Genomic DNA, 22,524 nt, shown 5'->3' on the forward strand with positions numbered 1-22,524 from the left:
TGAGTAGGCAGTTGGACTAGATGTCCTCCTGAGGTCCCTTTGAACCCTACTTTTTTATGATTCAAGGATGGACAAGGCAGGCAGTTCGGCTGTTTTGCATTGTGATACAGGATGCTAAGGTGAATCACTGGCCCCTTCTGCTTTGTAACTAAAGCTCAAGCACATGTCTGAGTTCAACAGCTGTCATTGGTTTCAGTGAAAACGCACCCCCCCTGAGTTGACTTGGTGTAGACAGAGTAGATCAGATACAGCCAGTTCTACAAGTAGTTGTGAAGAACTTTACCCTTGACCTTTGCTAAAAGTACAAAACAAAATACTGGCAAAATTATTAGCTGCTAGATATTCTGACCTGCCACCTTTCCTCATACAATGATGACACAGGGTTCATGAGGAGACTTATGGGAAATCACACTAGCAAAAGCATTCCTTCTTCCGTCAAGAGAAGATGACTAATTATATTAGTTACACTATAAATCAGATCTTGAATACTCACTAGTATGCTTGAGAAAGAAGCCAGTATTAAGTACCACTCAGAGTATGTTGCATTGTAGCTGAAAACAAATTCACCACTTTCAGGGTTCAGCCCAATATGAGGCAGTCCAAAGTTTCCAGTTGCTTTACAGAAACATAATAAATGTGCTGATTCATAAGCAAATATATAAAGTAGCAGATTTAATTTGCACTGACAAAGTAGATTCTTTCCTTTTCTGTTAGATATAATGTGTCCTGCTTTAGGAACAGATCCTGCATAATACAGGGTACCCTTAATTCTTGTTGCCATGGAACACAGTGGGAGTTAAGGGCACTCAGAACATCACAAAAGTGAGGTCCATGGTCAGTGTTTTCAAACCTTTGTGCGCTAAGTTAGGCATCTAAAACTCTGGTTAGGGATCTGAATAAGTGGCGTGATTTCAGGATGCCCTGTGCTACCATTAAATCAGTAAAATATAAGAATCCGAAGGAATGGGGGAAAAATTCCCCTTATGTTGGACAAGAATTATGGTCCTAAAATATAGGAAGTAAAAAATCTTTGCCCAAAGACTTGCATCCCACATGACATCTTCAAAAGGTGAAGCAGCTTTATCAGGTCTGTGGCAGCCCTATGCTATCTCCACAGCACAGGATCTGCTTTGATTTATTTAAATGAAATATTTAATCTTTAAGCAGAGAGGTTCACACTTTTCCCTCTACCTCTCTGGGGTTCAGCTCTGCCAACAAAATTAGTGATTTTTAGACACCTACCTCAGTAAATCATAGCTACAGTAAAGCTGGGAGACTCTAGGATTCAGACCTTCATGAGTGGGCTATTAATCTTCCAGTCCGCAACCCTGTGTAAGGTATAATGAGGCCACACAAATCCTAGGCAGCTAGATGTAGCATATCAGCATTACATGGCTGGAACTAGGGCTCAGTTTTTAAACTCTTTCAAGCAAACCTTTCCAGGAACGGCTGAGTAAATCTGTCAGTGATGATTTTGTGCTAATTTTAGAACATGAGTTCTCAGCAGATCAGCTGTGAGTCTCCCCGGGAAGTTGCCTAGCGTGTTGTGAAAGCATGGTTGTTGAAGTCAATTTGTTCAATCAAAAGCACTTTAATTTTCAGAAGCATCTCATAATCCTTAATATTAGTTCCCACCTTCCCACCCATGAAGTGCTATAGAGACAGCATTCAGGGACCTTTCTGAAAAGGACAGGTTATGGGTGGCTGAAGATAAGACTGAGCCCTACCTAAGAATGTCTGATACTGTATTTTGATAATATCCCACTTTGGAATCTGTCTTTAAACTGTCTAATCAATCCCAGGAGTATCTCATTACATCAGAGGGATGAATGGGCTGTTAACTAAAATGCACCTAGTTCTCTTCCAGAATGGCCCTGATATTAGGAAGAAAAGGAGGAAATTAAATTAAGTCCTTGTGTTGCACTGCATTTCTCGTTTCCTAGCAGGCTACACTAATTACTTTTGTGCACCAGAAATATTGGAGAGATCTGAAGTAGTGCATATGTATATCTGAATGTGTGCAAAGGCATTTTCTTCCTCAGTTTGCCCTTCCCACCCTTCACCTCCTTCCAGCATTCTTTATGTTGAAAGTAATAAGTAACTCCTCATTACAAATGACCTACCTATCTTGCAGGGTGCCTCTCACTTCTGAGCCTTGGAAGAACCCAGCTTCAGTTTTGGCACACCAGGGTGGACTTGTAGATGCCTTTGAATCTAAAGACAGTTAATGTAATCTTAAGAATTCACCACGATTATCTTTTCTTCACTCCATTTGTAGGAAACTTCACTGGCTAGCCAGTACTTTTTACCATCACTCATATGCAGAACAACTTCCTCATAATTGGAGGTCAGTTAGGCCAGTAATTTTCAGCCTGGATGCCATGGCACCCTGTGTTGCAGTCAAAAACAGGATTCAAACTTAGTGCAGTTAAGGATTGATACAACACCTCATTTGGTTAATAGCAATACTGTACACGAACTATAAAAACTAAATGACAGCAAGAGACTCTTTTCCTACATTCAGTAAGTGAGCTAGCTTAAAAGTCCTAGTCTTTATTAACCGCAAGATAGTTTTTCACCGATGCAGGCAGAAAGCCATTTTCAGTCTTGTCAGCCTACACTGAGCGTGGATCTGTTGCTCAGGAGGTGAATGGCTGGGTACAGAATGATTTCTCTGTCTCTCCTGGAATGCACACACTTTCTTGGCAACTCTGTTTTGTTCTTATACTGTTTAATTGTACAGTTGCAAAGCATTCCTTCTTGATAGTTGGTCAATTAAAGTCTGAAAAAAGGAGGTAGGATAGGACCATCACATTACCATTGCTAACTGTGAGGATCTTGTTTCTAGATATCCAGGTGTGAAACTTGTTTTTGCAAGCTTTTGATCAGTCCGGAGGTTACACTTTAATCAAGTAGGATGGGTTTTGATTGACTGAAGATGGATCTTGATTGACTGAACGAAATACCTTGGGGCATTAATGACAGGACACTGTACTTTGGATAATAGTTTTAAAAATGGGTTAGAATTTACACTTACAATAGTCTGCATGGAGGTGGTCTATATGGAAACATTTGCAAAACCCCAGACAGACATTGAATTCCTGTTTTGAGAAATATGCCTTAATTAAGGGGGAATATGTCAACCAGGATACAGTCAAGTAGGGGTATGAAGATATTTATGAATAGTTTAGCATACTAAAACATTGGGTACCTTTGCAATTATCACAGAAGATTAAACCAATTGGGATTGCTCTGTTTTGCATGGTTCCAGTCATGATCTTGCATTCTAGCCCAAGACTGAGTAATGTGGAAACATCCTTTCATCGCACCAGTTTTTCCCCAAACTAGCTAAATGAGCTGTGAAATCATACCTGTTGTTCTTTTGGTACAGGTCTGTGCATGGCCACTTCTCCTTTAGAATTAAAGTGTCTGTTCTGATTTGTTTTCATACATCTACAGCTATCTGAAGGTCTATTTTTATGACCGTAATAGCACAAAGGAATCTTAATGCAAATTTGAGGCCGGGAAGGAATTTTACCCCATGGTCAGATTGGTGTAGGCTGTGGGGATTTTTGATTTCCTCTGTAACAGGGATTTGGGATCTTTTGAATATATATTAACAACTTTTTACAGAATGTTGGCTGCTATGGTCCGCTGCTTTACCTGTGGCAGGTTTGGGTGTTATGACTTGTATTGTGTCAGGGTTGATTGTAGATTTGCTAATAAGTTAGACAGTGGATTTGTATAGGATAGTTTGGATAGGGACCAAACTGTCCTATACAAATAACCTGCCTCAGGTAGAGGGTTGGACTAGATCAACCTTTTAAGTAGCAAGTACCCTCTAACTTCTGAAAATTTTAATAAGTACCCCAACACTCAGTTTTCCAAGAGATTTTATATTTACAGACTAATGTGTGCCAGATGTTGGAAGAAGGGCTTTGTATATAAGGCTGTGATATGACAGATGTCTGATCTGGTGGGGGCAGGGCTGCCACCTTTTACACTAGCGGTGCACAGCTCAAGTATGTACCTGGGCTAGAGGTGATGTTGGCCAAAGCTAGGAGAGCTGAACCAACTAGGAGGGCTTTGTGCGGCATGCCAAATTATTTAAATTTAAATGTTTTGCCATAATTTTTAGAGGAGGAAGGGGCGATAGAGAGAGAGAGAGAGTGTTGGGGTACCCGCGTACCTGCTGACTGTGTCTTGTGTACCCCCAGGGGTACATGTACCATAGGTTAAGAAACTATGGACTATATGACCTCTTGAGATCCCTTTCACCCCTTACTTCTCTATGATTCTATGAAATAAAATGTCACCTAGAAAACCAAGGCAAAGCCAGGAATTGAATCTAGCTCCCTTGAGTCTATAATTTGAGCTATTTAAACACAAGACTACCTTTCTTCTCCCATAAGTGTTTCACCTCCATTCATACACAATAGACTGTGAACAGTCAGACAGATGCCCTGTTTCTGTGTCTTACAGCTAAGTACTTGTTCTCTGATACACTGGTATAACTTTAGTAAGTTCTCTGGATTTACACAGATGTAAGCAAGTGCTGAATTTTTTATCTTAGTTAAAAATCCTATATATTTTCAGCTCTCCCATGAGGATCTTAAAACTTTTATCTTTTTCTTCAAGAACAAAAAATAAAACAAAGAACACGATAAAAGAAGCCAAGGACAAAGCACTGGTCTTTTTGGTGAAGTTCCTGACCTTTTCTGGGTTTTGTTCAACAACCACAATGTTAGTTAAACACATTTTTTGGAATGTACAAACAGAGATGAAGTAGGATGTAGGAAAGATACGGGTGAAATTAGATATGGAAGATTGCATTCCAGTGCAATAACCTCTCTTGTCTCTGCATTCCCTGGTGTGTTTAGGTAATGCTAATTCTATCTGTATTGCTCCAACCTTTCTCCACAGGGCGAAGAATTAATTCATTTAGAGGGAAAGTGCTGTCCTGAATGTGTTTCAAGTGATAGTTACTGTGTTTACAAAGAACATACCAAAGATGTAAGTAGCCCAGTAATTTGGAATATGCAGTGCAGGGTGGTAAGCCTGTGAAGATTTGGAGAATGGGCTGTGTCCTACAGGTCTAGCAAGAACATTCTTAGTTGAAACTTACAAAGGAAAACTCCATTGATATTATTTATCCTTTTTACATTGTATACAATCTGTTTATTTTTACTTCTCTGCACTGTGTATATCTATCAAAGATTTTTTATTGCATTTATTAAATTTGCTTGCTTTCCCCTGTCATGCCTCTTTATTGTTTAATGTACATACTCCTAAGTTTTCCGTGCATTCCCTCAGTTGTAAGATGTCTAACTTTCATTACATTCCTTTGCAAACTGCATTGTTAAAGCTTACTTTTTGAATGCATAACTTATTGAGCATTTTTTTTTGCAGTAGGACTCCATTATTTATGTATATTTTCAAGGAATTTTTCTAAAATTGACTCTTACTTTTTTTTGGTTGATGTGCAATAGCAGATCTTACATGATTCTGACAAATGAGTAATGCTGCTTACTACTACATATGTAGAGATGAAAAGCTCTAACAGATGTGGGCAATGGAAAATTAATGTGTTTTTTTTCTAAACAGCAACTTATCTATTTCCTTTCTTAGATTTTTTTCTCTGATACAAGTGAGGGAAAGCGTATCAAGGTGAGTATATTGCATATTGCGTTGGATCCACTGACTTTTTTTACTAGAGAAATCCACACAAAGCATCTCTGGTCATCTAAGCATCACTCTTTGCCTGGTTCATGCATATATCATCCACCTATTCTGGGGCTCAGCACAGTTGCATGTGCTAAATGAAGAAATGGTTCTATTTTAGTGGTCCCATAGGTACAGGTCCCCCCAGACAAGGTAGGGAACAGGTATGAAGTGGTCCTGTTTCCCTCTTCACTGGCTAGTGAAACTAGCTGGATATAGAAAAAGGAGCATATATTGTTCCTGTCCTCGAGCTAGTGTTTTCTGAAAGAAGATTGTAACCTTTTGATCTGTCTGGTTTTCCCATGGTAAAAGATTAACAGTGACTGTAGACACTGTCATGTGACTGTTTTTATTTAAAATTATTGTTAATGAACTGTAGAATGGGTCAGTGCAGTGGTAATCTTTTGAGATGTTGTGAAATTCTGTTATTAATCCAGACTTACAGAAAATTGGGGTGATAAAGTTAGGCAAAAGGGCAGATGGAATTCATTCCCAACAAAGAATGATGCACGTTAGAAGGGATGTTGTAAACTGTAAGATACATTAGTGAGGTCTAAATTAACTCTAACTACTTAGGAAAGACCAGAGAAAGCAAACAGGTGTTCCTACTATTTATTCTTGTTCATGATGTGAGAGGCATGCAACAAGGAGGCATGCAATAAAACTGAAAGGCAGTACACTTAGAAATGACAAAAGAAAGCAATTCCACAATACAGAGCAATACAAAGCTCTGTATAATTGAGAGCAAGATCACAGAAAGTTTAAAAATGGCTTATCTATTTGCATGTGTAATGAGAATGTCTAACGTTACATTGGATGCAATAAAAGATTCCATGACAAGCAAAGCACCACGAGCCTACACCTAACTGACAATGATTAGGCAAAGTAACTTTCCCAGTCTGTAGGAAAATAAAGATACCTTTCTCTCTGAAGTATCTGCTACTGGCTGTTCTTGGGGACAGGATTTTCGCCAAGATGGGAGTGCTGAATATGGTCTGGTACAGCAGTATTCCTTCTGTTTTGTCAGAATAGGGCTGATGATCATTACCCCTGTATTAGATTTGCTGGTTTATTTTGGGATTGTTGTAAATCAAAAAACTATCTATCTTGTGCAAAGGCTGTCCTATTACTGGTGATATGATACCTAGTCCTAGACTAGCTGCCAAACCCACTGTGGCTTATAACATGCAACATGGTGGGGATTCAGTCTTGTTGCAGAACTCCACATCTCTGCAGTGAGAACAGAGCAGTAACACAGACATTCAATGTTGTCTTGTGCAGAATGGAGAGAAATGGAAAGAAGGCCTGTGCAAAGAATGTGAATGCCGGGACACCCAGGTCATCTGCTATCACCGCTCTTGTCCATCTTGCCCACTGGGCAGCCTGGCAGTGGAGGTAAAGGGAGACTGTTGCCCACAATGCAGATCAGGTATTTGTTTGAAGCAGTTTCTGCTGTTATTTGCATTTCTCTACAAGGATACTGCTAGATTCTCCCACTTGTCCTTGAACAGGGTATTAACTTCTATAAACCTGACTTATAGAACTAAAGATAGGAAATGAAGTGAACTTTTTTGTCAACACTTTTAAGTGATACGCTGGTATGGGAGGGACCTGAAGGGGGAGAACAAGCTTATAGCTGTAACTTGATTATCCAGCCATTACTCACATTGGTTATCCCAGTAGTTCGGATAGCAGTGATTATGTGGGTGCTCATTAGTGTTAGTAACAGATGTACAATCCAGTCCTTGCATTCCCCACTCTTCTCAATTTTATCAACTTTCTTGTGATACCTATCTCAATTTTTAATTTCTCTGCTTCTGTTCTGTTCATGGCTTTGTAATTATTCCCCTACCTGTATAATTAAATTAAGATTTCAGGTTAGGTTTAAGACTTGAGCCAAAGGCTCCCACTTTCTTCACTTAGTTTGGATTAGACCCTTAGTAGCTTTCTTTTGACAGACAGTAAAATATTGGTAATTGGGGGTAGGGAAGGGCCGTTCTTGAAATGTTTTGTGTTCCTTTTTTAATATAAAGAATAATGTAACAAAGAAAAGTGTTCCTTCTTAAGCTCTGATGAGGTTTTTGACGTTTATAGGCTCATGATTAATTTCCTTTAAAAAAAAGGGAACCTCCTTGTTCTGAAATGGCCATGCCAAGTTCGCCTCAGGCTGAATTAGTGCCTGTTAATAATTGTCTGGAAATGTTAGAGTGGCTTTTGCTATAGGGTAATTTTGCATATAAATTAATTTTTCCACAGGGTGTTGACATTTCCCTTCAATTAAATTTCATAGTTGATAGGTTTTTTCTGTGGATTCCTATTTTTTTATATTGGCAGCTGTTCCTGCTGCACTCAACTTACTTTGGTTTATCTGGGCACTTTGGTTAATAGTTTATCAGTGGACAAAGAAAATGCGTTCACAGTTTTATATTCTGTGATTGCAGGAGCAGCTCTGTTGGCTTCTCAGATCAAACGTTTTAAAGTTCATTATTTATTACGCACCCAAAAACAAACAAAAATCGAGAAGTGAAGGAAATCCTTTTTCAGACAGTTCACACAAGCTTTGAGACATCTCATAGACCTGAAGAGATGTATGTCTGGAACACAAATAGAAAGGAAATGGTTATGATATTGTGTAACTATGCCTAAATCACTTAGGATCACTTAGCTACTTTTGAGTATTTTAATCTGAGTCCCATTAACTTCTTAGTAACTTCATCGCTAGCAGAGTAAGATATGGTGGTACAGCATGTAACTCATATGCTATTTTGGGAAAAAGAGGCTTGACCCTTTGGCAGATGAACCAAATGATGGCTCTAGATCTGATTCTTGTGCACATGCCATTTCTAACCTTCTTGTGCCAAACCATGTGCTGTTGACAGATTCTTTCTTGTCTTTTATTTCTCATGGCAGTGCAGTGCCACCCAGACTGTTTGATATGCTCTCAGTCCTTTGACCACTGTGACATCTGTCGGGATGCAACAAAGCAACTGCAGAAGGGACACTGTGTGGGGAACTGTGAACCTGGATTCTACAAGGATGCTGGAGTTTGCTTAGGTATAGCTAGTGAATGGGACCAGCTAAGTGGATTTTCTGCAGTGTCCACAGGTCTTTAGTTGGCAGGTTTTTCAGGGACTTATTCTTCAGGTTCCCCTTCAGTCACATATGTTTAGAAGTTGAAAATCTTCCTTCTTATCTCATATTTACATGAAACCAAGAGATCAGGTTACATTTGATAAATGTAGCCTCCCAGACTCTAATTTGACCCTTAAATCCTATTGACTTCAATGGATCCTTAAATTAAGCGCATTAAAAAAATGAGTTTTGTAGAATATTTCAAGTAAACCGCCTACTTCTATGAATGGGCATGCTTCCTTGAACATAGCCTTCCAACAGGACATATACATGGCTGGATATAGGATTTTGAAAAGGGAGGTGCAGATGGTGTGGCACATCACATAAAACACAGCACATATTTTTCTCCAGTTAAAATGAAACTAGAAGCTTAACTAATATGCTAGGGAGCTAGCAATATATCATTGAGTTTAAGATCAAATCAAAAAATTCAACTATTCCAATGTGTACTAATTTGATAGATTATATAACTTTCCTGCCTGCTGCAGTGGGCTGGACCCGATGATCTTCCAGGGTCCCTTACAGCCTTACAATTCATAGATTCATAGACATTAGGGCTGGAAGGGACCTCATGAGATCATCAGGTCCAGCCCCTTGCCCACAGGGCAGGAAGTCAGCTGGGGTCAGATCACCCCAGCAAAATAAGCATCCAAGCGTTTCTTAATGGTATCCAGAGTAGATGCTTGCACCACTTCTGGGGGGAGTCTATTCCAGACTCTGGAGACTCAGATGGTAAAGAAGTTTGTCCTTATGTCTAGTCTAAAATGGTTTTTCAGCAGTTTATGACCATTAGACCTTGTCTTCCCTTGGGGTGCCCTGGTGAACAGATGTTTTCCCAGTTCCTGATGCACACCCCTTGGCTTCCACCAAGTCACGGACCCTGTGCCCTGAGCAGGAAAGATGACCCCAGCCAGGTGCATGTCTAACCTCCTCTTAAAGACCCTCAAGGTAGGGGAAAGCATCACTTTCCTTGGAAGCCCATTCCAGATTCTGGCAACCCTTACCGTAAAGAAGTTCTTCCTGATGTCGAATTTAAATCTGCTCTTCATCAGTTTGCGGCTGTTGTTCCTAGTTACTCTAAGGGGTGCCCTGGTAAACAGAGCATCTCCTATTTGTTGCTGCCCCTTCCCCACCAATGAATATGTGGAGGCTGAAGAGGTCCAGGGCCCTCAATCTCTCCTTGTAGGACTTTGCCTGCAGGCCCTTATCCATACAGGTGGCCCTCCTCTGAACTCTCTCGAGGTTGTCTACATCCCTCTTGAAGTATGGTGCACAAAACTGGATGCAGTACTCCAAATGTGGTCTGACTAATGCCACACAGAGGGGAAGAATCACCACCCTGGACCTGTTCTTCATATTCCTGCTAATGCATGATAAAGTGCGGTTAGCTTTACTGATCGCTTAGTTACATTGATGACTTGTGTTCATCTTCATCTTGTCAACAATGACTCTGAGATCCCCTTCTGCTGCTGTGCTGCTGAGAAGGTCCCCCCCCAGCCTGTAGACATGCTGGTGGTTCCTTCTCCCTAGGTGCGGCACCTTGCACTTGTCCTTATTGAACTGTATCCTATTATGTTCTGCCCACTTTTCCAACCTGTCTAGATCGGCCTGGATTTATTCCCTACCCTGTAGTGTGTTAGAGGGTAGGGAATGTGTTCCCTACCCTCAAGCTTCTCCACATCCTTTCTAAACTGTGGAGCCCATGAATTTATAATATATATCAAGCTTAAAAAGACACAGCACACTAGACAAAAAATAGTCAAAATAAATCAAAAGATACTGTATGATTAGTCCTGTAGTCATAGTTAAATATGTATCTCTTATTCAGATTCAAAATTTAGCCTTCTTGAGTGTCTTGACAGTGCATTCACTATTTCACTGTCAGTCATTTCTATACTTGAGTTGAGGTTTTTAGCTAGAGCTGAAAACAGTCTGCAGGGCTGTGAAATAGAAGAGAGACATTAATAGGAAAGGCTAACAGACAGCAAAATTGCAGAAGAAAGGATAGTTTGAATAGTGAAACATCAAGACCATTAAAAAGAAGAAATGAGTTGTTAATACCTGTGGAGTGAAGAAATGTTGTCAGGAAACAGAGAGATGATAATCAGCCATGAAGTCAAATGACTGTCTCAGCACTGGCTGAATAGAAATACCACTGCCGCTGCCAGGCAGTTGGTTTTAAAGTTTGAGTGCACCATGAATTAAAGGAGGGTTGCAACTGTACCACTGTACCACCCTGTATCCACCCCTGAACATATACACATCAGCATCATTGTACAGGAACATCTTAAGCTAATGCAGTATATTTGTCCTTTGTTTTGTGTGGACAGCCTGCAAGGAAACATGCCTGACCTGTACCAGCGGATTTGAATGTACATCATGCCAAGGACCTCTGCTAATGAAGCATGGGCAGTGTGTGGCATCATGTGGGGAAGGATTCTTCCGGGACTATCTCCACTGTGCAGGTAACTTTATGGGATACTTTGTGTACAGGCATAGGTCCAAGATGCACATACTTTGTATTGAAAGATCTGTTGTCAACATGGGTGTAGATACTTGCAACATTATACGATCTGAAAATAACAGAATTTATATAGGATGGCAATTATAGCAAATGGGGGAAAATTCATTAAAAAAATAAATTTGAGCTCACTCTTGTTTTAAAAAAAATGCTCCTGAATGTCCTAGTTCAGATTCCCTGTGCTTTTCTCAGTTGTCCTATTACGATATAGAAGTCTAGCTTTTGAAAATGTCACTGGGAAGTCAAGGGAGTAGGGGACATAATTACTATATTTTACCCTTGGCCTAAACTCCAGAGCCATGTGCTGGAATCCACTGGATGGATATATTTTTTGTGTTCAATACTGGCTTATTTTCAGTGAATGAAACTCCCCCTCGTCAGGAGGCTTTGCTCAGTGATGTTTATTGTAGTTAATTAAGGATGGATACAGGGTTTGGTTGGAGCCAGAGAAAATCTCACATAAATATTTTTATAAGTTCTTCTGCCTTTGACAGTTTCATTTGTTCGGTTCATGCTTCTCTCTCCATTGTAGACCAGCTATTATGGTAGCTGTTCTCAGTGAAAAGATGTAGGGAACATTACAGTGTTAATTACAGTACCAATTCCACAAAGCAGTGAAATGTGTTTGAAGGTTTATATCTTTGTCTGCATCCAGAAGCTGAGATTCAGATTGGAAAATGGTGGTTTTCTGTTTGATTCAACCCTTACATAGTTTTCATGGGCTCCCCTCATTCCTTTGAAGTATCTTAGTTAGCCCAAACTAACTAAGATTTGGATCCTTTTTCATCCTGCCGGCTATATTTTCCCTAAAGTTAGCACTTTTCCTTCATGCAACTGGTCTTTTCTTAGAGAAGGTTTTAATTCTTCCTGAGACTCTAACTAAGCCAAACACTCGAACATCTGCTTAATTTCTTAAGCAAGTCCCCATGACTTCTGTGGAATGACTTGCTGATTTAAAGGTGAGAGCATTTCCAGAATTGAGGTCTACAAAAGGATTGTTTCTGGAGTGTCATTTTCATAACACTTTCTGCCTTCAAGTCAACCATCTAGGTTATTTTCTAGTATTAGTATTGGAGCAGCCACTGGAGACCCCAGTAAAGGACTGGGGCCACCATCTGTTAAGTGTTGTACACACTTACGAAGAAAATAAGTCCCTGCATAAGAGAATATACAATCTAAGTTCTTAAGTAATTTTCTAGTTTGTTTATTTTATTTTACCATTTCCTTTCCCCCTGCACCTGGCACTTAATTGGCAATGCCCAGTCACTCCTAAAGCAGTGGGAAAAGGTTAATATTAATTTTATTACTGGTTTGTAGATCACTGATTGTACATTCCATTCATATTCCTACTCATGCATGTCCACAGTAGAAAGTTGCTGGGAAATTTTGTTCATGTTTCCTCGAGGGAATTAAACCAATTTGCTTTAGTTCTGCCTGGCTGCATCTTCTGCATAAAATAAGGCTGGTAGAGAAAGTCTCAAAATTCAGAAGCAGGCCACATTTCATTTCCATTCAACTTGTCTTTGTATGCTTTGTTTTTTCACACATGCAATCTGATGGTTGAAACTGGTTTTCACTTGTTCAACAGTGTGCAAACACCTGCAGTAGATTTATCATAGAATCAAGTACAGGATGGGCAAAGGATACTCAGCTTGTGTTAATTCATTCAGCTCCAATTAACAAACATTGAAGATCTGGCCCTGGAAATAGAAAAGACCTCTGAGAATAGCTAACCTACTCCAGCCTCTTCTGCAATTGCAGGAGAGTTCTCTGCAATGTGTGAACAAACTACAATGAGTCACTGTTTTTACTTCTTTTTTAATTATTTTTAACAAGACTGACTTTAAAGCTGAAGAAATAATTTCTGCTGGTTTTCTCCTCTGTGTTTATAATTTGTTTTTCTGTAAAGCAATAAAGCCATTAAGAAAAAAGGGCATTTGAAAATTGGTAAGAAGAAAAAAAGGGTTTCAGATAACTAGCTCTGTGTAAATGTGTACATGTACACATGGTGTACATGTGTAACATGGTGTAAAACTGTTTCAAAAGACAAGCAGCACTTTCTCAAATAATTCATCAGGCACCTCTTGGGATGCAGTTAGTGTTCATCGCTTGCTGTCTCAAAACCACCTCTGATTGTTGCACCTGCAGAGAGGCAGATGAGATTTTTGAGTAGTCTATTGACTAGGAAGACTTTAAAATAATTTATGCTCTGAATTCTGGTAAAGCAAAAGGGGGTTGAATGGCTGAGCATAGAGAGCACTAACTTTTCATATCTGGCATTGTGCTTTATGTACTAGGACTTCAGTGAAACAAGTCAGTTATGCCATATTGACCAGAAATTGAAGGCAGGCTGGTCCTAATCTGGAGTGCAGCAGAGCACAAATGCTTTATAAATCCACGTGCTTGTTTTCCTCAAGGGAGCCAGCACATTACAGGAGTTCTTGTCTTTTTAAAAGCATTGGCCCGGACCTGCCCGTCTTGCACTCATTTAATACAGCTGGAAGTCCTAAACTTAGAGTAAAAACAATAGCGAATCAGGCTTATGAACATGGCAGCAGCACGGTGCTCTTAGTTTAGCTTTGAAAGGAAACCAAAATATGAAAATGACTCAGCCATCCATGAGGAATAGGAAAACATAAGCAAAACCCAGCAGCCAGGTTAACGCCTTCCCCATTTCTTTCCTCGGCAAGAATGAAACAACACTGAGGATTGCAGCCTGTAAGAAATCTCCTTGAAGCGTGTAATATAATTCTGGAATATAATTCGAAATGCAGGAAAAGATTTCCATGACCTGTGTTTCTACCATTATCCCATTGGGCTCATTTACATAATAAGCATGCTACTGAGATGTATAATGTTATCAATAAACCAGTGATAAGGCTGGTGGTGACCTTTCTGTGGCTTGCTGTGTTGTGCATGGAAGCAGTCTACACCAGGAATTTGGGAGACCTGAGTTCTACATTTGACACAAGTTTGCTCTACAGCTGGAAGCAGGTTTCCTAGGCCTACATTTTCAAAGTGGTTAATGATAGATATTAGCACCTCAGCCTTTGTGGTTTCCAGCTCAAGACATTGTAGAATGCCCTGAAATAGTAACGGTATCCACTCTGGCCCTGGAAATAGAAAAGACCTCTGAGAATAGCTAACCTACTCCAGCCTCTCCTGCAATTGCCTCAGCCTTTGTGCATTTGGAAGGCATGACATACTGTTTCCTATGCTCTCAGTGTATGGCTGACTTTCACTTTTGCTGACATAGGCAGTTGCCCAGAACCCCAGAACAGAAAGTCCTCCCCCATGCTTACACTCAGCCCTCTTTTTTTCAGTGCTTTCAGCATAGGAGTGGGAAAGTGAGTGATAAAACAGTTGGCCAAGTGTATTTGTTATGTGTGATCATCTTGTGTGTAATGGCTGTACTCAGCCTCAACTCAGTGTCTTTATTCAACTGGGATGGATGGTGTGGAAAACAAGTGAGGAGGCTGAATATCCCATGCTGTCAATGGACAAAATGGAATAGATGGAGCTGGTGCTTCTCAGTGCCTCTGTACAACAGGGAAAATTACAGCAGAGGAACAAGCAGTTAAATGCATGGAGTGTTTCTGGCCCACTCCTATAGGATTTTTAGTTGTTTTTAGATAGTTAAAAAGTGCATGCCCCTTTAGCCTCACCCCCCTTGTATCTACATACCCTGTGCACCCTAGTGCCTAGGCAAGCTACCTGTTACCTCCAGAACGATCTAAGCTGAGGATAGCTAGGGAAAAGCCTGATAATGCTGCCCAGCTCCCCCATAGCTTGTGTTGAGATGTTTTTCCTTAGCACATAAGTTACTGTAGACAAACCGAATAAAGATATTGCAGGGAAATCAATAGCTGTTGGATTTTTGTCAGGGAAGGGGGAACCCTCCAGGCAAGCAGACAGTGATAAATCACTGATGCCTGTCACTATGAGCATGATAGGTGAAGGATTATATGTGCAGGAGCATGAATCAAGTCCTGTTTGATAGTCAACAGGAGACCTGCAGCTGAAGCCCTGTCAGGATGCTTGCTGCTTTGAATGCAGAATACATGGTTTTACTCAGGCTATTTGTGGATACCAAGGCCAGAATGAGCAGGTGAGTTAGGCCTGATGGGGAAGCCATGCATTTAACCCAGGCCAATATGATCTTTGCCTTTTGCTGCAAATATTAGGTTCAGCTAAACTGCCTGAGTGAATTAGCCACTAGCTGCATTTGAGCCATTAGCTCTGCCGCTCTAATGCAGCCTAAAAGGAATGAAAGAGCTGGGAGAGACAGGATGGACACAGAGTAGCCTTAACTCTTAGAGGGAAGGTGATCTGTGTGGATTCATCCTCCTGTCTCTTCTCTTCTAGTCCACATCAGTCTTTCCCAATCTATTATCCTCTTCCTTCTCAGTCTCTCCAGCCTTTAGTTTCCCAATTCTCCTTTTCTTTCTTGTCCAAGGGCAGCTCTCTGGCTAGTTCCCCTAGCCTGGTGTGGAGATTCCTGTTTGCTTCTCTTCTCTTCCTGTTATTCCCATCAACTTGACTCTAGATGTTACTCTATTCATGGCACTATCATTTCAGGCTTGTTGTACCTTCTCAGCAGGTCTGGCAACCTCTGCTAAGCTGTTTGTTATCTCTCTATTTCTATGACTTTTCCACATCAGATATAACACTACAGTCATTGCACCCCAGGGAGATAGAAAATTTGAAGACAACAGTTGCTGCAGTAGAAACTTCCAGAGCTGATGAGACCCTGCAGTGGCTTTGCAGAATCATTGCCAAAGGCAGGAGAGGCAACATGGAATTGGGGGGAGAGAGAGAGCGAGCAGGGGGACACTTTAGCCAAATGGATCTGACCTTCAGATAGAGCTGGTTGTCTCCACATCTGGCTGGACCTAGCATCTCCCTCATTTCCTATAAAGCGTGCTACATTCTGCCTGCCCCTAAGCTCTCCCTGCCCACAGGCATGCCCTTCTGTATTTGGCCTGTCTTTGCAAAGTGAAACATGCAGTAATTTTAGTGAGTTTTCATTTTGCAGGCAGAGGTTGCAGAAGTATCACAAACTTGGCCTGCTCCTTTAAGAGACCAGCTCAGTTATCCCTTTCTGCTTACACCTGTACTGGGGGTCAGGCTTCAAAGGGAGAAAGCCCAGCAGTTGGTGGTTGGTTGGGAGGAGGAGCAGGGGTATATCTAGAGGAGATGCAGTCACATGCCTCCCTTTCAGACCATGCCATGGAAACAGCAACCAGTACTTTTTAAAGTCCCCAAGAGCTGCTCCTGCCCGACTCCAGTTAAGCTATGCAAGGAGCCATGGTCAGCCTGAAGACAGTGCAGTGGTGGAAGCAGGTAGGATTCCCCTCTCTGCCTGGTCCTCCAGGTGTTCCCCACCAGCCTGGGAGTGGGCGCAAGGAGAGGAAACCTACTTGCCACTGCCATTGCCTCTGGCTGAGCCTGTAGCCCCTCAAAGCCTGGTTGGAGCAGGGCAGGAACAGCTCTGGAGTTCCCCCGACCTCTAGGTTAGCTGGGTACTGGGTGGGGGGAGACCAGTGGCAGCAGTAGATGGGAGAGGATGGGAATGGGAGGTGAGAAGAGAGGAGATGCTGCTAAACACAGAATGGGGCAGGAGAAAGATTCTTACCTGATTAGGGGACTTAAAAATGTCCCCAGCTGCTGCTTCCATGGCATGATCTTCCCATTCTGATGGAGAGGAAGCTGGGACTGGGGGTGCAGCCACCCCTGCAGTTCTGTTCACTGTTCCCACTCTACCCTTTACAAAATCCTGGATCCATTCATGAGGAGGAGAATGGATAGGCAATATTTCTGGGGGAGGGTGTAGTGGGATGAGAAGTCCATTGAATTGTGAGCTGTTTGCCAGTAGTGGTAGGAAAGCTGCTTTGCTGCAGGCAGTTGGATTGAATACAGTCCATGGCAGCAAGGTAGTAAGAGAGCCTGTTGCTGCTAGGATCTGAAGATGGTGCCCAGTGAGGCTTAGTGCTGGTCTTGTCTCTCTTGACTTGGACATAGTGAGCTTGTCTACATGAGACACTAAAAGTGCAGTAGACTAATTCTACTGTGCATTAGTGCATCATAGCAAAAGCCATATTAATGTACTAATGTGCAGTAGAATTAGTTTAATGCATTTTAGCATCACTTAAAAGACATGTGCTGGTGCTACTGTGCAGTAGCTTCGATTACTGCACATTAAGTTAGTAGCTGTTATTACAGGTACTAAACTTAGTGCAGAGTAATTATGGTGCATTAATGCATGTGTAGATGTGCCCACTGGTTCTTACCCAAGAAGGGAGGAGGAATGCAACTGTGACCTCTCCGGGTGGGCAAGTCATGTCTCAGACATAGGAGGTCTGAGGAGACTGAGTTTGGGGAGGCTGCAGTCAGTGTCAAATTGCTTTGAGAGGAGGCAGTCCAGGATAGCATGTCTAGTTACATGCAGGATTTGTATAGGGGAGGGAGGGAGTCACTAATGCAAAGCACTCTTGAGAACCTAACTGATCTTGGCCCTGTGAAATGTACATATTATAACCCCCAAATGCAGGGTTATAGATGTAGAAAGAGAGAACAAAAGTTATGGGACAGGATTGTACCCTGGAAAGCCATGACTCTGGAAAGGACCTAGCAGATAACCAAGAGAATATGTGCACTGGTGCCGGAGCACAGAGGATAATTCAGCAAGGTGGTATAACCTGTGCCTGGAGTACTATGTCCAGTTCCTGTGTTCCCACCTGAAAAAAGATTCTTCAGTAATGGAGAGGGTTCAGAAAAGTGCTCTACAAATAGTTTAAGGTGTGGACAGCTTGTCTTATGCTGAGAGAATTAAGGATTTCAGTCTACTTATGCTATGGAAGAGAAGGTCAAGAGGTGCCTTAATAACAGTCTGTAAGTACACACAGGGGAAAAATATATCCAATTTTAGGGAGATTGTGAATTATTCATAGCAGTATGCAATGGCTGGAAGTTGAGGCAAGTGGTAGGAACAACTCTGTACCTGTAGTTGTTCAGACATACCTGTGAAGTTGATGTGAGGACATCTCTATAACAAGTTATTCAGACATGGGCATTTTTATATTCAAAACCATGATCCAAACACAACTTTCAAGTGTCAACAAGCCCTGAAAAGCATTAAAATTAAAATAAAGAGGCAGCTTTCCACAAAGGAGAGAAATTAACCTTTGGAACAGGCTGCTCGGGGAAGTGTTAAACCCATTATCACTTGCAGTCTTTAAACTGAGACTGGATGTTTGGTTAATAGACATGCTCTAATTGAAGCACAACTGGATGAGCTTGATAGCAGTCAGGTATGTTAGAATTCTTTCCACTGCAGAAATCACTGAGTGAAATTCTAAGGCCTGTGCTATGTAGGAGGCGAGACCTGACAATCAGCGTCATTCAGTGATATTTGATTCTACAGATTGGACTGACTGTAACATTCTAGCCAGGAGAAGGTAGGAGTGAGGCAAGAAAAAAATGGGAAAGGAAAAGATAAAGAAGAGAATAGTAAATTGTAAGAGAATAGAAGGGAAAGACTAGAAGGGATCATAGGCTGGTCTAGCAGACAGATCACTGGCCATGAATTCAACCCTTATGAATCCAAGTCTAGCTGTGTCACAGACTTCCTTTGTGACGTTGGGCAAAGCATATAGTTTCTGTGTGCCTGAGTTTCCCATCTGCAAGGCTCACAGGAAAGTTAATATCCATCAAAGAGCTAGATGCTCAGTTGCTGCAGTGATAAAGGTCACACAAGCAGGTAGATGCTTGCTCAAACTTGTTAATAAATCAGAATGATGTTTCCCTCTCCCCTCACCCCCATGTAACAAGTAGAATGGAGCAGATAAAAAGGGAATTGAAAAATCTGTGATTGCAGGGAGGCATAAGCTACTTCTTGTTTTCAAAGGTGCAGGTATGTTTAATGTCAGTTGCAGCTGTCTACCTTGCTTTTAAATTGCAGCATCCACTTCTTTTTTCCCTGTCCTCACTTGCCCCACAAGATTAGGTGTGTTCTTCTCATATTGAAAACAAGCATGCTCTAATCTATTCTGGGCCAGTATGTACCTTGGGTCTTTTATTGTTTTTTCTAAGCAGATTCTAATTTAAACTCTCTAGAACATGCCAGCATTTCCCTCTTGTGAATTGTTATTGTCCCCTCCTGAGTGCTGTGTTGCATAGCCTTCATATCATATTTGCAACTACTTTTGCTTCAGAAGTATCTTTCATATATAATTTGAATTTCTGAGTACAAGTGGTGTTAATATAATCTGGAAGATGGTGGTAAAATATCCTTTAAAACCACACTAAGATGTGTGCGTTTTAGGATTGAAAAGACATACTTTTGAAGTGCTCCAAAATCTTGCTCCAATTGGAGCAGCTCAAATTTGGAGTTCTTCAGATCCACGCAAACTTCTAGGCCCTTCCCCTCTGTGTCTTTGGAGTGCTTCAAGGTATCCATGAAGGCATGTAGTGGTGGTATTCTGGAGCTAGGGGTGTCTCTGGAGGTTCCCTAAGGACATCTACATACACAGGAGAGCTCTCTTTAACTGTCCACCCTGCCCCCTTTTCCCCCGTCCTTTTTTTCCATTTTCTTTGAGAGTCATCTTTGAAGTGGTTCAGCTGTTTTCAGGGTCCTTCTTTGGGCATAAACATCTGTACCCTTGCTTTTTGTAGAGTTTCAAAGGCACTTGGTATGCATCAAATATCAAATCTGTTCATGAACTTACTTTACAACTGTCAAATGCAGTTCTAACAAGTGGGTTGTAGCTTTGTGAATGCTAGTGTATTCATGGCAAATGCCATGAGGGTCCTGTTTCCCTTCAGAATTCAGAAAAAGACTACAAGCACATACCTGTCTTGTTGTGAAATAATACAGTTAAAAACGCATTTCGAACATATTTGTGCATAATCAGGGGAAAAATCTAATAGCTTAGAGTACTGTAATTCGTGCAGGTTATATGAGTACAGGCAGCACATGATTTAACATGTATCAGCCACATAAATACCATAAAACCTAATCACACCAGGCTGAATTTTCTGGCAGTTTTACAATTTCATCAAAGTCAATGGCATCCCCCAGCTGTGGCAGAAAATGGAATTTTGCTCTGTATAGCCATTCATTTTACTGCAAAAAAGTATATTAATAGGTTGCTTTATTCTATTTTACTGTATGTTTCCATATAAATGTAAACAAGGGAGATGTATGTATCCGTGGCCTGTATGGCACAATATTGTATCATTCAGGAGCATCCACAATAGCACTACGTGCTAGCCTTACTGCAGAGTTTGCCCAGAGATAGATATAGCTAACGTCTCAGTTTAGTAGGGCCGTGTCCCTTCTATGTTTTGGCCATATAAGGGAAAAATATTCTGGCTGCACACAGTATGCTTCACATGAGAACTGGCCAGAAAGAGACAGCTTCCACCTGTCCCCAGGAATTGCTTATTCCCTGTTGAAATTCATTGGAAATGGAGTTCGGCTATTCATATTCCAGTGTCCTTTTGCCATCTGCCTCTGGGATGAATTGCCTGGACTCTGGTCCTGCAGTTCAGGTCCATGAGAATAGATCTTTATGTACTTTAAAAGTCCCATTGCTGTCAGTGAGTGCCTACATGAGTCCAGGAGTCTATTGGCACAGATCCGAATGCAGGATGGAGGTAGAGCACAGCACCATGATCCTGGTCAGTGCTACTCAGATACCAGCATTGACAGTGTTTAAAGCTGCTCCTCTGAAGGTCTCATCGCAGCTGTGGGAGCTGTTCTGATTTACCAGTCGTTCTGCAGGAGCAAATTGCACCCACCAAAGGGTGATTTGACCAGTTGCAGCACAGCCAGGATTTTTGGAAGCAAGTAATACCAATGTCTTTTTAGGAATAAAAGTGTAAATCAGTGAATTCCCACCTAAATCATTTTTTTAGAAGTCAGTTGTGATTTGGGTTGTTCATTAACCTCTTAGCCCTTTCCCCTACAGCTTGTCACGAAACCTGTTCCACCTGCTGGGGGGCTGCTGAGAACAACTGCTTGGCCTGCAAAGACCACTCTCATGTATTAAAAGCAGGGGTCTGTGTGACCAGCTGTGGCCAGGGGTTCTACATCAGGAATGGAATCTGCAGTGGTAAACCTCCACTTTTTGTTTTCTCCTACAAGAATTTTGCATGTGCATTTCTAACAAAAATCTGTTCCGTTCAGCCAGGCAGCAAACATGGTGCCATACGTATCTTAAAATGCCAGGCATGCCCTCTTGCATGAATATTGGGTGATAAAATGCTGCCATTTGGTTTATAAGGTTACTTGTTAATTTAAATTTTTCAGATGTTGAAAGGTTTAAGCAGAACAGCATGAAAGCAAAAACAAGATGATTCTTAGAGCTTGACAAATCCACTTGTTTGTGGAAAGAGATGCCCTTTGCCAGCAGGTTGCTTGAAGTTATGAATTTATCCAGTGCCTTAATGATGAATGCCTACAGGGCAAGTAGGACTTGGGGAGTGGGGAGGCCCATTAAAGAGAAGGGAAGAGGGGGAAGTAACTCGAGTAAATCCAGGTGGATCCTGAGAATAAAAAACAGGCTAGCTTAAGGAATTGCCAGAAGATTGGACTAGATCAGAGGGCCAAGGTTTTTGGCAGGTGGGCCACAATTAACCTCACACCCTCCCTAAGTGTCACTTCAATCCCCTTCCCTGATCTGCTGCTCTAGTTTCTGCTCCCTGTCCTATGTTCCCTGCCAGATCTGCTGCTGTCCATGCCATTTGTAGCATACATGCTTCATGTAGGCCACCCCTGGACAAGACCATGGTCTGGGTTGTCCAGAATCATGTCTCCCAAAGTAGGCAGCAGTAGCTGCTTCAGCAGAAGGTGCAGTTAATTTTGCAGTAGGCACATGTAGGATAATGTGCCCTTGCATAGGTCTCATCTCAACTGCTGGTAGTTAAAGACTGACTTAAACTCTGATGCCAAGTAAAATTAATTGCCAATGTTTCTGCCCTTTCTAAATGGAATTGCACTTTGACTATGTTCTTCTGTTACCTGGTGAATGTTTATAGTGAAATTTTGTTTGTATGAAGTTCACAGAAAGTTAATCTTGCACTGGTACCTTACACTTGTTTTTAAACATGGAAATTGTAATTGATTTAGATTCCCCCCATTTTCAAAA

At 41.4% G+C, this 22,524-nt stretch overlaps 1 protein-coding gene across 2 annotated transcripts in view; it reads left to right on the forward strand.

Annotated features, from left to right (window-relative positions):
• FRAS1 (Fraser extracellular matrix complex subunit 1) overlaps positions 1-22,524 on the forward strand; it is a 362,104-nt gene that overhangs the window by 174,139 nt on the left and 165,441 nt on the right. For both annotated transcript variants that reach the window (XM_090036905.1, XM_090036906.1), the window contains 6 exons: positions 4,924-5,013; positions 5,629-5,667; positions 7,003-7,150; positions 8,632-8,775; positions 11,184-11,318; positions 21,346-21,489. In XM_090036905.1, coding sequence (XP_089893031.1) covers positions 4,924-5,013; positions 5,629-5,667; positions 7,003-7,150; positions 8,632-8,775; positions 11,184-11,318; positions 21,346-21,489 — 700 coding nt within the window. The remainder of the gene's footprint in view (positions 1-4,923; positions 5,014-5,628; positions 5,668-7,002; positions 7,151-8,631; positions 8,776-11,183; positions 11,319-21,345; positions 21,490-22,524) is intronic.

This window comes from Crocodylus siamensis, chromosome 2, assembly GCF_052110815.1.
Source record: "Crocodylus siamensis isolate JL-2025a chromosome 2, ASM5211081v1, whole genome shotgun sequence".
Taxonomy (NCBI): Eukaryota; Metazoa; Chordata; order Crocodylia; family Crocodylidae; genus Crocodylus; species Crocodylus siamensis.